The 15,341-nt window shown below is 44.8% G+C and overlaps 1 protein-coding gene across 6 annotated transcripts in view; it reads left to right on the forward strand.

The window, feature by feature from the left end:
- The window catches only part of VPS8 (VPS8 subunit of CORVET complex), a 229,976-nt gene that overhangs the window by 58,097 nt on the left and 156,538 nt on the right, over nucleotides 1-15,341 (forward strand). For all 6 annotated transcript variants that reach the window (XM_038417053.2, XM_038417055.2, XM_043492809.1 and 3 more), the window contains 5 exons: nucleotides 4,903-5,073; nucleotides 8,258-8,332; nucleotides 9,051-9,086; nucleotides 11,585-11,675; nucleotides 13,380-13,426. In XM_038417053.2, coding sequence (XP_038272981.1) covers nucleotides 4,903-5,073; nucleotides 8,258-8,332; nucleotides 9,051-9,086; nucleotides 11,585-11,675; nucleotides 13,380-13,426 — 420 coding nt within the window. The remainder of the gene's footprint in view (nucleotides 1-4,902; nucleotides 5,074-8,257; nucleotides 8,333-9,050; nucleotides 9,087-11,584; nucleotides 11,676-13,379; nucleotides 13,427-15,341) is intronic.

Consider the following 15,341-nt stretch of genomic DNA (forward strand, 5'->3'; position numbering starts at 1 on the left):
AAGCTATCTTTGAGGAGGGCAAGGCAGTGGCATGGACCTCCTTTACAGGCATCACTGGACACTGCGGACTCGGCAGCATGTACCTTTTCCTCTAGAATCTCCATGAGGTATAGCTCATGGCTGCAGTCCTTGGGGCTTCCACCCAAGATTCAACAGTTCCTGCAGGACCTGCGTTTTGATGAAGCAGGCCTGTTTGCGGAGCAAATAGTCTACTCTGAAATCCTTGAGTATGCACACCCCAGCAACCCAACATAAACATTTTAAGTGACAGCAACAGCAGCAACGCTCCTATCCTTCTAGGCCAAGGCAGGACTTCTATAGGAGAAGGGGCAGGAATGGCAGGCGCAAGCCTTCCCACCCCCTGCCTGGCAGGGCCAGAGCCCAGCCAAACTATCGTTGGGCTCCAAGCAGGCCTTTTGAAGGTACACTCGAGGATGGTGCACCAGCCACAATTCCAGATCTTTCCCATTCTTTCTTGAATTGTCTGTCCCACTTCTACCGTGCTTGGTCCCAAATAACTTTGGACCACTGGTTTCTCCATATGGTGGAAGTGGGATATTCTCTCCAGTTCTGCTCCTGCCCTCCCTCCCTCCCACCCCCCTTCCCCCGTCCCTCTCATGAGTATCTCCTTATCCAGGAGGTGCAGGCGCTCCTCGCCATAGGAGCAGTGGAAGAGGTTCCTTAGGAACTATGGGGATTCTATTCCTGATACTTCCTAATTCCCCAAGGCCGAGGAGGGGTCTCATACCCATTCTAGATCTGCGGGTTCATGGCAAAGTTGAAGTTCCGCATGGTCTCCTTGAGTACAATTTATCACTTCTGTATCTGGGAGACTGGTGCCACCCTTGACATGATAGACATGTACTTTCACATAGCTATTCGGCCTGCAGACAGACAATTCCTACAGTTTGTGGTTGACCACAAACATTATCAGTTCATGGTCCTCCCCTTCGGCCTGTCAACAGACCCCCAGGTGTTCACCAAGTGCATGTCAGTCATAGCAGCCTTCCTCCCAAGGACACAGGTGCACGTATACCCCTACCTTGACAACTGGCTGCTCAGGGGGCGCACCAGGGAGCAGGTGGAGTCACAATTCCGATTAGTCAGCTCCACTTTTGAGAGACTGAGTCTCCGCCTCAACATGAACAAGTCAACCTCGTCACCAATCCAAAGAATAGAGTTCATTGGGGCAGTGTTGGACTCATTTTAGGCAAAAGCACTTTTGCTGGAGTCCCGATTCCAAGCCATGACAGACATTGTTTAAGGCCTCAGGCAATACCCGACCACCACAGCTAGGGGATGTCTGACTCTCCTCGGCCACATGGTAGCTTGCACTTATGTGATCTGGCATGCCAGACTGAGGCTCAGGCCACTCCAGGCATGGCTTGCTTTGGCGTATCAACCAGCGCGCGATAGCCTGAACTCAGTGGTCACGGTGCCAGAGCAAGTACTGGAGTCCCTCCTATGGTGGCTCAACCCTCGGACAGTGTACGAAGGAGTCCCCTTCAACAGCTCCCAACTGTCCTGGTAACGGACGCGTCAGCTCTGGGACGGGGGGCCCATTTGGGAGACCTCCAAACACAGGGCCTATGGTTGCAGGACAAGCGCTTGCGCTCGCTTTCTCTCTCTCTCTCTCTCTCCCCCTCCCTCCCTCCATATCAATATCAAGGAGCTGAGGGTGGTGCGACTACCATGCCAAACCTTTCAGGCCTGACTACAAGGCCAGTGCATGACAGTTCTAATGGACAACATTACTGCCATATTTTACATCAACAAGCAGGGTGGAGGCCCATTCCTCTCCACTATTTTGGGAAGCCCTCCGGCTATGGGAGTTTTGCATAACCTGCTCCATTCACCTAGAAGCATCCTATCTACCCGGTGTTCAGAATGCACCGGTGGACCACCTCAGCAGATCCTTCCCCAATCATGAGTGTTCCATCCAGCCGGATGTCATACACTCCATCTTCCAAAGGTAGGGGTTTCCCCTGGTCAACTGATTTGCCACCTGGAGCAAAAGAAAGTTCCCAATTTTCTGATCCTTCCAAAAACACCGCCCCAGGCTCAATCACGGATGCATTCCTGCTACCACGTGGAAGCTGTCTGCTCTACGCCTTTCCCCAGATCCCTCTCTTGCACGAGGTCCTGTTCAAGGTCCACAGGGACAGGGCGGAGATAATTCTGGTGGCACCAGCGTGGCCTCGACAACACTCCTGGAGCTGTTGGTGGATGCCCTGATCATGTTGCCACTCCTCCCCAACCTGATCACTCAGGACCACGGTCGTCTTAGTCACCCCGACCTCCAGTCCCTCCACCTCACGGCTTGGAAGCTTCATGGCTGAACCCCGGGGGTTTCTGTGCTCAGAATAGGTAAAGGAGGTCTTACTCACCAGCAGGAAGACCCCCGCTAGGGCCACATATCTGGCAAAGAGGAAAAGGTTTACTTGCTGGTGTGACCAGCATCATACACCCCCACTTCAGGTGTGTATACCTCTCATCCTAGAGTACCTTCTGGACCTGAAACAGCAAGGTCTAGCAGCGTCATCCATAAAAGTACACCTTGCTGCTATCTTGGCTTTCCACCCAGGAGCGTCTGAATGTTCCGTCTCTCCCAACCCCATGGTTGGCTGGTTCCTCAAAGGTCTGGAACAGGTACATCCCCAGATTAGACAGCCTGTTCCTGCGTGGGACCTTAACTTGATCCTCTCCAAACTAATGGGGCCCCCATTTGAACCACTGGGGACTTGCTTCCTTCTCTGTCTGTCATGGAAGGTAGCCTTCCTGGTCACCATTACATCATCAAGGAGGGTGTCTGAGTTAAAGGCCCTTACCTCTGACCCACCTTATGTGGTTTTCCACGAGGATAAGGTGCAACTCAGACTTCACCTGGCCTTTTTTTCCTAAGGTTGTGTCACATTTCCATACTAGCCAAGACACATTCCTGCCTGTTTTTTATCCTAGGCCTCATGCCAGTAGCTGCGAGCAGAGGATGCACACTCTGGATGTTCAGCAAGCACTATCCTTCTTCATGCTGCTATTCAGGAAGTCAAACCAGTTCGTAGCTGTGGCAGACCATATGAAAGGGCTCCTGGTCTCATATCAAAGAATATCTTCCTGGATCATGTCCTGAATCTGCATGTGCTATGAGTTGGCCAAGATACGAGCCCCAGCACTTACAACACACTCCACGAGGGCACAGGCCTTTTCGGCAGCGTTCCTGGCCCAGGTCCCGAAACAGGAAAGCTGCAGGGCAGTAACTTGGTCCTCGGTGCCTACATTCACCTATCATTACGCCAGCATGCCAGAGATGATGCAGCTTTTGGCAGAGTGATACTCCAATCAGCAATTCCATAATTCCAGCCCCACCGTCTAGATAAGGCTTAGGAGCAATCTAATTGGATTCGATATGAGCAATCACTTGAAGAAAAAGCGGTTACTCACTTTCTCGTAATTGTTCTTCGAGATGTATTGCTCATATCCATTCCAAACCCACCCACTTTTCCCTCTGTCGGAGTAAACGGCAAGAAGGATCTGAGGAGGCGCTGGGTCGGCAGGGTCATATATTGAGCACCAGAGAGACATCACTCCAGGGGGCTCCACAGCTGAACTGATGGGTGCCTCTAGGGCAGGGTGGGCAGACTTTTTGGCCCTAGAGCCACAGCGGGTACAGAAATTGTATGGAGGGCCAGGTAGGGAAGGCTGGGGGAGGCTATGCCTCCCAAAACAGCGAGGTGTGGCCTGGCCCTTGCCCCCATCCAACCCTCCCTGCTCCCCACCCCTGACTGCCCCCTGGGACTCCTACACCCCTACTCTGTCCCCTGACCGCCCCCCCCGTGGGGGCCCCATCCCCTATCCAACCCTCCCTGCTCTCCCCACTCCACATTACCTGTGGGGTGGGGGAAAGGGTGCTCAGTTCTTGCCCTGTGCATTTCCCTTCCTTGTTTGGCTGCTCTCCCTGGCAGTCGGGCAGGGCTCGCTCCCTGTCTGGGCTTGGCTGCTGGGGACGGGGGTCAAGCATGCTGGAGGTGGAGGGGGGCCCAGGCTTGCTCTACCCCTGTCTCTGGCAGCAGGACTCAGGCCCCTTGACCGTCCCCGTCCCCCTCCGCAATTCCCCCTGCTCCTCGTCTCCCCACCCTGAACTCCCCCTGCTGTGCCCCCCTGGAGCACCAGGTCTGGCAGCGCTATAGCTGTGCCACCTGGCCGGAGCTGCAGCCACACTGCCCAGGTGCTGGGGGAACTGTGACTACAAGGGAGGTGGAGAGGGTGGAAAGCAGAAGGGGAGGGGACAGGGGCTAGCCTCCACCCCGCTCACCATGCTGCAGGGGAGTTGGGCTGGCTCCTCTGCAAGTCTGTCCTGTTCCTGCTCCCTGGCAGAAGCTCATGGGCCAGACGGAAGGGTCCTGTGGGCCGCAGTTTGCCCCTCTCTGCTCTAGGGGAAAAACTTTGTTGACTTTGCACGTGACGCACGCACACCTAATTGGAATGGATATGAGCAGCACATCTTGAAGAACAACAGTTATGAGAAAGTGAGTAAGGATTTCAGGGAGAAAGGCAATATAGATGTGCTAGGTATATATTATGCTTTGAGAGCAAAAATTGTCCCTTTGACTAAAGACATACAGTACAAGAAATTAAACTCTGTGAGGAAGTTTCTAATAACTGGGTGCTCCAGAGAAAGTTTTCTAGTTGTCACCTTCCTTGTAGTTACACTTTTGCCCTGTAAAGTAGTTTGGAGTAAGGCTGAAGTTTAGAATCTAACACCCAGAATAGTAACTTCTGTATGCTGCCGGCTACCAATAGCTTAAGATATTGGTGCTCTAGGGTGTTCTTGTAGTATATTATGCTATTTGTCCTGATAGTTATGTATGAAATGTTGCTGAAGTTTGACATATGCCTTCTTTCCAGTGGATAAACTCGCGCACAGTAGTGCTTCTGGACAGTGTGGAGAAGCTGCACATGATAGATCGCCAGACGCAGGAGGAGCTGGAGACTATAGAGATTTCGGAGGTGCAGCTAGTATATAACAGTAGTCACTTCAAATCACTGGCCACAGGAGGCAATGTGAGCCAAGCATTGGTAAAGACCTATGAACTTTGTAGCCTGCTAGTGTTTTACTTGTCAAGCGATAACTCTTTGAAATTTGCTTTTTTTTAAACAGGAAAGTTTAGGATCGCCTAAAACGTTGTTTTTAAAGAGCCTTTTTAAAAAGCTTGGTTTCAGAGTAGCAGCCATGTTAGTCTGTATACACAAAAAGAAAAGGAGGACTTGTGGCACCTTAGAGACTAACAAATTTATTTGAGCATAAGCTTTCGTGAGCTACAGCTCTGATGAAGTAAGCTGTAGCTCACAAAAGCTTATGCTCAAATACATTTGTTAGTCTCTAAGGTGCCACAAGTCCTCCTTTTTTAAAAAAGCTTGTTTATTGTTGATTTAGCGAGAATTGATAATTCTTGAAGTGTTGTTTCTTCACATTCACGCTTATAGGATGCACCATCATCCCACTGAGTCTCAGAACCCTTTTCAAAGAAAAATATAATGGTGACTGTAGCAGCTGGTTCTTCAAGACTGGGCAGGTAGAGACACTCTGCAAAGGCCACACTTTTTTCCCCTTTTCCTCAGCGTTCCTCTCCTAAAATTTGGAGTGGAAGAAACTGAAGTTATTGAGGCCCCCGACCTCTTATAATGGCAGGTCCCAATAGAAAGTGCTGCAAGAGGGTTCTTGTATGGTCTCATTGGATGCTGCTTTTCAGAAAGCTGCTGAAGCTCAGCGGTGCTGGGATGGGTCGCATCCCAGAAGTGGGAATATAGACTCAGAAATGTAGGGTTGGAAGAGACCTTTAGAAGGCATTAAGTTCAGCCCTCTGTGTTGAGGAAGGACCAACTAAACCTAGACTATCCTTGACAATTGTTTGTCTAACCTGTTTTGAAAACCTTCAATAATGGGAATTCTGCAGTCTCCCTGGGAAGCCTGTTCCAGAGCTTAACTAACCTTATAGTTAAATTTTTTTCTCTGAATATCTAACCTAAATCTCTCTTTGCTGATTAAGCCCATTACTACTTGTCCTACATTGAGTGTACATTGATCACAGTCCTCTTTGTAACGGCCCATATTTGAAGACTATTATCAGGTCCTCCCTCAGTCGTCTTTTCTGAAGACTAAACGTGCCCCGTTTTTTAACCTTTCCGCATAGGTCATATTTTCTAAACCTTTTATCATTTTTGTTGCTCTCCTCTGGACTCTCTACAATTTATTCAAATCTTTCCTAAAGTGTGGCAGCCAGAATTGGACACAGTGCTCCAATTGAGGCCTCACCAATGCCACGTAGAGCAGAACAATTATCTCCCATGTCTTATATACAACAATCAGGTTAATACACTCCTGAATATTAGCCTTTTTTGCAGCTGCATCACGTTGTTGACTCGTACTCAATTTCTGATCCACTAAAAACCCCAGATCCTTTTCAGCAGTGTGATCACCTAACCAGTTATTTCCCATTTTGTAGCTGGACATTTGATTTTTTTTTTTTTTTTCCTTCCTAAGTGCAGTATTTTGCACTTGTCTTTATCGAATTTGATCTTGTTGAATTCAGACCAATTCTCCAGTTTGTCAAGGTCATTTTGAATTCTGGTTCTGTCCTATAAATTGCTTGCAACCTCTCCTAGCTTGGTTTTATCTGCAAACTTTATAAGCATATTTTCCATTCCATTATCCAAGTCATTAATGAAAATACTGAATAGGACTGAGCCTTACAGGACCTCACTAGATAAGCCTCCCCAGTTTGAAAGCAAACCATTGATAACTACTTTTGGAGTACTGTCTTTCAACCATTTGTGCACTCACCTTATAGTAATTTCATCTAGACCAGTGCTTCTCAAGCTATCTGATGTGGGGGACCGGCAATTTTTTTTCCAATGTGCACGCAGACTGGCAACTGATGTCTGTGGACCGGTGTCAGTCCGCAAGCCCACCACTTTGAGTAGCACTGATCTAGACCACATTTCTCTAGCTTGCTTATGAGACTGTCATGTGGGATTGATGTGAAATATCTTGATCTCTCTCACTACTGCTTCTTCCCTCTCCACTAGGCCAGTAGGAGAAGGAAGGAAATTAGGTTGGTTTATCATGGTTTGTTCTTGACAAATCTATGCTGGCTATTCCTTATCTCTAGGTGCTTACAAATTGATTGTTTTAATAATTTGTTCAAATATATTTCTAGGTATCAAAGTTAGGCTGGCTAGTCCTTAATTCGCCAGGTCCTCTTTGTTCTCCTTTTTAAAGAAAGGTACTATGTTTGCCCTTCTCTAGTCTTCTGGGACCTCGCCCGTCCTCCATGAGTTCTCAAAGAAAATTGCTAACAATTCCAAGATTGCTTCAGCTAGTTACTTAAGTACCCTAGGATGAATTTCATCAAGCTCTGCTGACTTGAATACATCTAACTAAACTAAATATTCTTTAACCTGTTTTCCCGATTATTGCCTTGCATTCCTTCCCCCTTGTTGTTAATTTTATTTGTGTTGAGACTCTAATCACCATTAACCTTTGTAGAGGCAACACTCAGAGTTTTTTTTCCAGCTGCTGTTATACAAAGACTGCAGTCATATCATCTTTGGCTATAATCTCACCAGGTCTCATATGCTAAGCAGGGTTGTGCCAGATCTGGGTATGTTTAGAGAAACCCAGGCAATGGAGGAAGTGGGGACGGTGATTTGGTAGGGGATATTCTTCCCTTGTAGTCCATATTTAACCAACATCCTGCCTGATGCTCAGGGCACTCTCCTATTGAAGATTTCATCTTTCTGTGTTTTATTATAGTCTTTTTTTCCCCTCTTTCTCTCTGGCCTTAACCAGATAAACCTGAGCAGAACCTGCTTTTTGTTGTGAAATAAGAAGACTGGAATTACTCTGAATTGCCATTTCTCATGAGATTTTTCTTTTTTTTTTAAACTTCCTGGTGGTGTCTTGTGAATACAGTAATTGTCATCACTGACGCATGAATGTGTGACAGTGTTCCCTGCACTGAGTGAATTTTCCAGTGAAGTATGAGTAAGCATCTGTGAAAGGGGTTGGGTTGCTAGGTCTCCAGTTCCACTTCATGTGAATAGCATGATGGACAAACTGCTGTGTCCTCCCCAACTCTTGTTTTATTTCTTCATTGCTAAATGTCCCCAGGGTTTAGTTATGGCCACATATGTCATGTATGTTCACTGAAAATAAAAATAAAAGCAGCTTGTGCTGGAGTAAATCTTATATTTTTCCCAGGCCCTGGTTGGGGAGAGAGCCTGTTACCAGTCCATCAGCAGCTGTGGTGGTCAAATCTTTTATCTTGGCACAAAGGTAAATGCGGACAGCTCTCAGGAAATGTAATTCACTTTCAAGAGTAAGGTGGCTTTAGTGATCCAAGTGAGTGTTAGTATCTAGTGAAAGAAGTGTTCTGCAAGGGAGATTCCTGAAAGATTTCAGTGGAGCTGTGAGGTTCTAAGTGCTGCAGTCTTATCTCTGATGAAGCTTTAGGACATGGGGCTGTAAAATGGGGAGGTTTTGTAGGCAGTAACTCCAGTGTTTGTTTTAAGTTTCCTGAATCCAGTCTGGTCTTAGCCCAGGCATGTGCTGAAGTAGCACCTGGGATTACAGTCCCTGTTGAGTGCTACTTCAGAGTAAATGTATAGTGGGTAAAATGTCAAATGCAATATGCAGAAATTAACAAGTCCCTCCTTTACAAGAAGAACTAGAGTGAATGGAACAGGTGAAAAGTAAGAGAGGCTGAATCCCAATGTGGAATAATAAGGTACATCCTTGTGCTTGGTGTCCTCCATTCTTTCAAAATGTAAGTCTTGTAGGAACTTTTTTGGAAATGATAAACTTGCTATATAATAGCTGGTAGGAAATTCTCCTGTTTTGGAGCGATGTCTCCAGTCTCTGAAGAGTAATTGCAGCCTCTGTGTATCATTGGGACACGATAATGTATGTGTGGGATACACACAGATAGTTACTCATGAACAACTGCCCATAAAGGAATATCTCCCTTCCTGACCTTTTTGTTTTTCTTTTTCAGTCTGTTCATGTGATGATGATAAGGAGCTGGAGAGAGGTAAGTCAAGAGAATAGGCATTTAAGTTTTTTAACAAACTGTGTGAATTGTTTAAAAGTAGCTTGATGGTGGAAAGGAACTTCAGGACTAATAGAAATTTTAAAGTATAATCTGATTAAGAGTGTTTAGAATTTATATAATAGCTACATATACAGCTATGTCCCAAGAATAGCTTTGTACCACAATATGCTATGGGACAATTTCCAGCATATGCTTGGGTACTGAATAGGGGTTGTATTTTTTCCTCTCCCTTATCTTAGCAAAAATATTTTAATGTCTTTAAATGTTTCCACCTTCACTGACTTGAAAGAGGTACAGTGTATATGTTCAGGTTACAATTATACAGTCCTCTGTAGCTTTAAGTCAATTACCATTGAGGGTAATTAACCATTGAAACAATTTACCTAGGACTGTGGTGGATTCTCTATCACTGACAATTTTTAAATGAAGATTGGAAGTTTTTCAAAAAGATCTGCTCTAGGCATTATTTTGGGAAAGTTCTATGGTCTGTGTTGTAAAGGAGTCAGGCTAGATGATCACAATGGTTCCTTCTGGCCTTGGAATCTATGAACCCGTGATAAAAGCATAGGCTTGTTTTGGTTAGAGAGACCAGGAGAACTCAATGGATAGTAAAAGGAAAAGTAATCTCCAGTCAATCATAACAGCATGGGCTTCTTTTAAATCCCCACATCAAAGATACTGAGGCCTCAGCACTCTGGGAAGTTACTCAGAGAGGGCTCTGCCCTAAGCATAAGGAGAGGTTAGTGAATGGAACTATCTGCCAGGGAAGCCTGGGAAATTATTCTTGCTGCAGTGTGCAATGATGGGCTATAGAGAACTTGTGAGAAATCCCTTCAAATACAAATCTCTGGAGCCAATTCTGGCCCCCCTCCTAGTCCTAATTACACTGCTCCAGTGGTACACAGAAGGCAGTAAAGGTACCACAACCAGCCTGTGGGGGAGAGGAGTTTTCCTGGTGTAGGGCCAGTGTACACAGCTTTACACTGCATCCTCACAGCCCCCAGTATAAGGGTTGCGTCAGAGGAATGGTATCCAAACTCTGGGTTGTGGTGCAGTCTGGGTAAGGCTGCTGTAAATTAGAGCTGGCCTATGTTACCACTTAAATTGATCTAACTTAGGCCTCTATGGGGTGTGCAAAAGACACCCCCTCCCCCCCGATTGAGGCAAGTTAGATTGACCTAAGTGCGGTCTACACTGGCACTATGTCAGCGGGAGATGCCGACATAGCTTCTGCTTCTCACCGAGTAAAATAATTAAGCCAATGGGAGAGCGCTCTCCCGTCAATGTAGCATGTCTTCACCAGATGCCCTACAGTGGTGCAGTTGCGCTGGCGTAGCTCTGTAGTGTATACTTACCCTTAGAGCAGCCCCTGGTAGCCCGGAGTCTGGGCAATGCATAGCCATCTTTGTGCCTTCCTCACAGGCTTCAGATTCTGTGCTGCACCTCCTGTTCACCTGCATCTCAGAATCTCGGGACAAATTACCTTGCTTGCTTTCGCCAAACTGATATGTTGTGGTCCAAATGTGGAAATGGAAGCACACTACATTCACTGCTTATGTGGGGTCTGAAAACCTCTAAGTCAGATGCAGACTAGCTAGTTACTGGTGGTTTTAAACCTTTCCAGACTACTGTACCCCTTTCAGGATTCTGATTTGTCTTGCATATTCCCAAGTTACACCACACTTAAACTACTTACTTACAAAATCAGACATAAAAATGCAAAAGTGTCACAGCACACTGTTACTGAAAGTGCTTATTTTCTCATTTTTACTATATAATTGGAATATAAATATTATACTTGCATTGAAATGTATAGTATATAGAGAAATAAACAAGTCATCTGAGAAATTTTAATTTGTACTGCCTTGACTAGTGCTTTTTATGTAGCCTGTTATACAACTAGGCAAATATCAAGCTAAGTTGGTGTACCCTCTGGAAGACCTCTGCGTAACCCATGGGGTACACATACCACTGGTTTAAATGATAGTGGATAAAATCTTGGTCCTGCTGAAGTCCAGGGCAAAACTTTTTTATTGACTTAATAGGGCCAGGATTTCATCCCAATTGTTTAAAATTCAAAATCTCTGAAATTATTTCTGTTAAAATGCTTGGCCTTGTATATCTAGATCTGTGTTTCTCAACCTTTTCCAGGTTGGCGACCTCTTATTTGAAATACATTTTTTTTCCCAACCTTCTTACATTCACTACAAGAGTAAAAAATGTATCCATAATAATAAGCCTTTGTAATGCATTTGTAGTTTTGAGAGGCTGACAGAATACTTGACCTAGAAAAGTAAGTGGGGGAGCAAGATTTTCTTTGCTTGTGATTATAATAGTTTTCAATGTCCTGAGACCCACACAATTGTCTTTCATCACTTGCCTGGGAGTCACAACCCACCGGTTGGGAAATACTGGCTTAAAGGATTGCTGTTCTGGAATTCTGAGGAGTCCCATATTGCTTTTACATCTAATTTTAGAGAGTGGATCACCTTCTGAAACAAGACTGTCTTACTGAGGCCCTGGCTCTAGCATGGTCTTTTCATGAGGGTAAAGCAAAGGCTGTAATAGGTAAGTTAATTTTAAAGCAGTGGGGTAGCTTTTATACACATGCGCACAGAAGCAAGCATTAGTCAAAAGAAATTAAAGTGAGAATTGTATCAGTGAAGAATTAAAAGCTCTTATAGTTTGAATGTGATCAGGATGATGCAAATGTGATGACCATGGACTGACTGGTTTTTGTAGAGTTGTGCAATTTCCTAGTAAAGACTTCTCTCCTTCTAGTAATTAGCTGTTTTAAGGCAAAGCACCTCCCCAACCCATACTGGGTTATGGGGTAATTACTTCCATCTGCTTTCACTTTCCTGGAAAAGTGCAATTGTAAAGAATGTGGCTCTTGGAAAATGAGGTTTGTAATAAGGGATTACTGCAAAGCAGTGTTTCATACCTTACTAGAAAGTTCCCAGGGCTCCAAGAAGGTGGTGTTATGAATTAAAAAAAAATCAGAGGACCCTGGTGATTGAAAATGCACAAGAGGAGCAAGGTGGCACATCTTCACTTATGCGCAGGCATGACTAAGAAGCCAGCATAGCTTCTATGCAGGGCATTGCTAGGGCAGCTGGAAAGTGCTTCCCTGCAGTTGTACTAGTTGGTGGAGTTTTTCTGAAGCCCTATTGGGTACTAAAGTAACACCCTCTCCTCTAAGTGTCCTTAGCTGATGAAGTATGTTACATATGCCTGTGTCTGCTTTGCTGAATTTCACAATGAACTATAATTTGTTTGGTTCATCCTACGTTTTCTATAAATTTTCTGATGGATTTTGACAGGTTGCTCTTAAGTTCCAAGATATAGAGACAAATATCCTTGTGTATTTTGTATGTCTTTGTAATACAGTAGAATCTCAGAGTTACAAACATCTTGAGTATGGAGGTTGTTTGTAACTCTGAACAAAACTTTATGGTGGTTCTTTCACAAGTTTACAACTGAATATTGACTTAATACAGTTTTGAATCTTTATTATGCAAAAAAAAGTGCTGCTTTGAACCATCTTAATTTAAATTAACCAAACATCAAAACTTTTTCTTTATTTTTTTTAGTAGTTTGTTTAACACAGTACTATATTATATGTTTTCTTTTTTCATCTCTGCTGTTATCTGATTGCATATTTCTGGTTCCAAATGAGGTGTCTGGTTGACCGGTCAGTTGTTAACTCTGTTCATAACTCTGAGGTTCTACTGTACTTGAATAAATGAAGATCATAAATTTTAGTTTACACATCACAATTTTCAATATACAAAAGAATTGCATATTTTTTATTGGGATAGATTTTGCATTTGTAGTGCAGTAAGTTAGCTCCTTTTATGCAAAGATCTCAAAGCATCTTCTGAATACAGTAATAATTATGCTTCACAAAACTAATCTAAGGGATTATAAAAATGCAGGTAAAGATTTAGTTATCTAAAACTCAAATCCTCCTGACTGAATGGGGCAGAATCAGAACAGGGCTCTTTCAAAATCTTTTTTCTAAAACCATCAATAAACAGATTAACTTAATGGTCTCATGAAGTGTAGGTTTTGTTTGTTAATGCAAAGGGCCTGTCTGTATGAGGTGTGTCTAAGTATGTTCAGGATATCTGGACACCTGCAGCTAAAGGGTTTCAGCAGTTAAGTCTATCCTATCTGAGTTTTGGGAGCTGAAATGAGTCCTCACTTCCATTTACATATTGATTATGAAAAGGAACCTTTGTTTTTGTTTCTCTTTGTATTCCTTTACAGGGTTGTCTGGGGATGCCAATAAGCGAAAGGCTGTCCTTGCAGACCGAGTGAGTTCCAAATCCCAATTTCATATGTATTGATACCACTCTTTAATTTACCCCTCAACTATTCTTGAAAGAATTGGCTTCTGTTCTCCAAAAAATCTCTGTAGGTGTGCGTATGTGGGTTGTGATCATTTTTTTTTTTAAAAATGAGCTTTATTTTAAAAGAGAACTGATTAGAAACTAGCAATTGGGCACACTGACAAAGCATGTACTTCAGGTAAAAGCTACTTGCAGGATGTGGTATCTAGCATGTGCCAAATTTAACTCATTCTTCTGCTTCTTGGCACTTCACAGGTACCAGAGTCCCAATCCCCAGCCAGTATGTACCTTTCAAGAACTAGACTTCAATATTGGCAACTATCCTGCATGTACCTAGCCTGACTTCCAGTGGGTGTCTTAAATGTGCCTGTACCTGCAAAATAATCCCTTCCAGTTGACATTGCCCACTTGCCTCCGAGTCTTGTTTTTGCGGGCAGTGCACAATGAAATATTTAATTGCAGCGAAGACCAATTCAGAGGTAACTAAATATTCAACCTGCCCTCAGACTCCTGAGCATCCTTTTGTTCATAGGCACCGAGGCGTTTCAAAACCAGCTATCCCCTGTATGTTTTTAAACAGTGAAAATCTATGGCAATAGTTTTATGTAAATAGTGGGTCTTTTATATTGGAGAAATGACTTTCATTTATGCTGAGCAAAGCTCAGGAAGCTGCTACATTTGGAACATATGCATCTTATTAGTTGTGAAGTCTGTTGCTTCAGCTGCCAGGTCTTAGATTGTCACCCATTTTCCATTCCTACTTTTTGTACAAACAATCAAGAAAAACCAAACAGAGGGACATGCAGAATAGACATTCTGGCAGCCTCTATTTATTGTATAGAAAGCTTTTATACACTCAGATGTCCTTGGTAGGACATACCAGGAATTTTTTGATAAGATGAGCATCCCTTAGCTATCTGACCATCAAAAGGCTCAGTTCAAAGCTGAAATCTCAGTGGAGAAAACAGAATGTTATTGGCCCCAACTGCCGTTAGAAGCATTTTCAGATAAATTCTTGCTCAGGTCCTGCAGCCTTAGGCTGTGTTAGAGGGCTTTTCCTTCTCCTCCTCCCCTGGTTCTTGTCACACAGACAGAAAGCAGAAGACCAGAAGTTTGAAGTGCAGGCAATGCGATGTTTATTGGGGTTAGTTCCAAGCAAGAATATCCATAACTTTGCATGCCAGCAGAGTCTGTTCCCCAGTGACCCCATTTACCTTGTGTCCCCCTTCCCAGCTCTGACACTGCAGAGCCTTGCCTGTGTCCCCATTCCCCCCTTTTTATCAGGCCCAAATATACCTGCAATGCATGCCCCTAATCACACCCTTTACAGCTTATGGTCATGTTCCGTTTTGGAGGCTCGTGAGCCTGGGGGTTTCATCCCACTGTTTGTATCCCATAGGAGGGGTAAAGAGTGAGGTTGTGCTCTGGCCAAGGTCAGACTTTACTTTGGCTTCATGTTTCTTATCTCCCCCCTGTGATGTGGTTGGGACTCACCACCGCAGCGCCTCCTGCTGTTCACTCCAGAAATTAGCTCAGTTCGTGCAGAGCGCCCTCTGCTGGTTCTGTCCCATCCGTCTCTTGCCCTAGATTGGCGTCTCAACCAATGTTGCTCCCAGCTCATGGCGTCCTCTTCAGAACACTGCCCTCCGGCAGTGCCCACTGCTCCGGTCTCACCGCCTTCCGGGGATTTGGTGTTATCAACAGCCCTTCTCTTCGCCCCAGCCACAATGGCCAACCACACCCCAAAGTCTAACCCCTTTTGGCAGGGGTCTGGTGCAGTCTGTGATGGCCACACCCAATAGCCAGATGGAAGGGGGGGAGCCAGGCCTGCCCTCTACTCTGGGTCCTGACCCAGGGACCCTTTGGTGGCAGTCTTCCT

This window comes from Dermochelys coriacea, chromosome 9 (assembly GCF_009764565.3).
Source record: "Dermochelys coriacea isolate rDerCor1 chromosome 9, rDerCor1.pri.v4, whole genome shotgun sequence".
Taxonomy (NCBI): Eukaryota; Metazoa; Chordata; order Testudines; family Dermochelyidae; genus Dermochelys; species Dermochelys coriacea.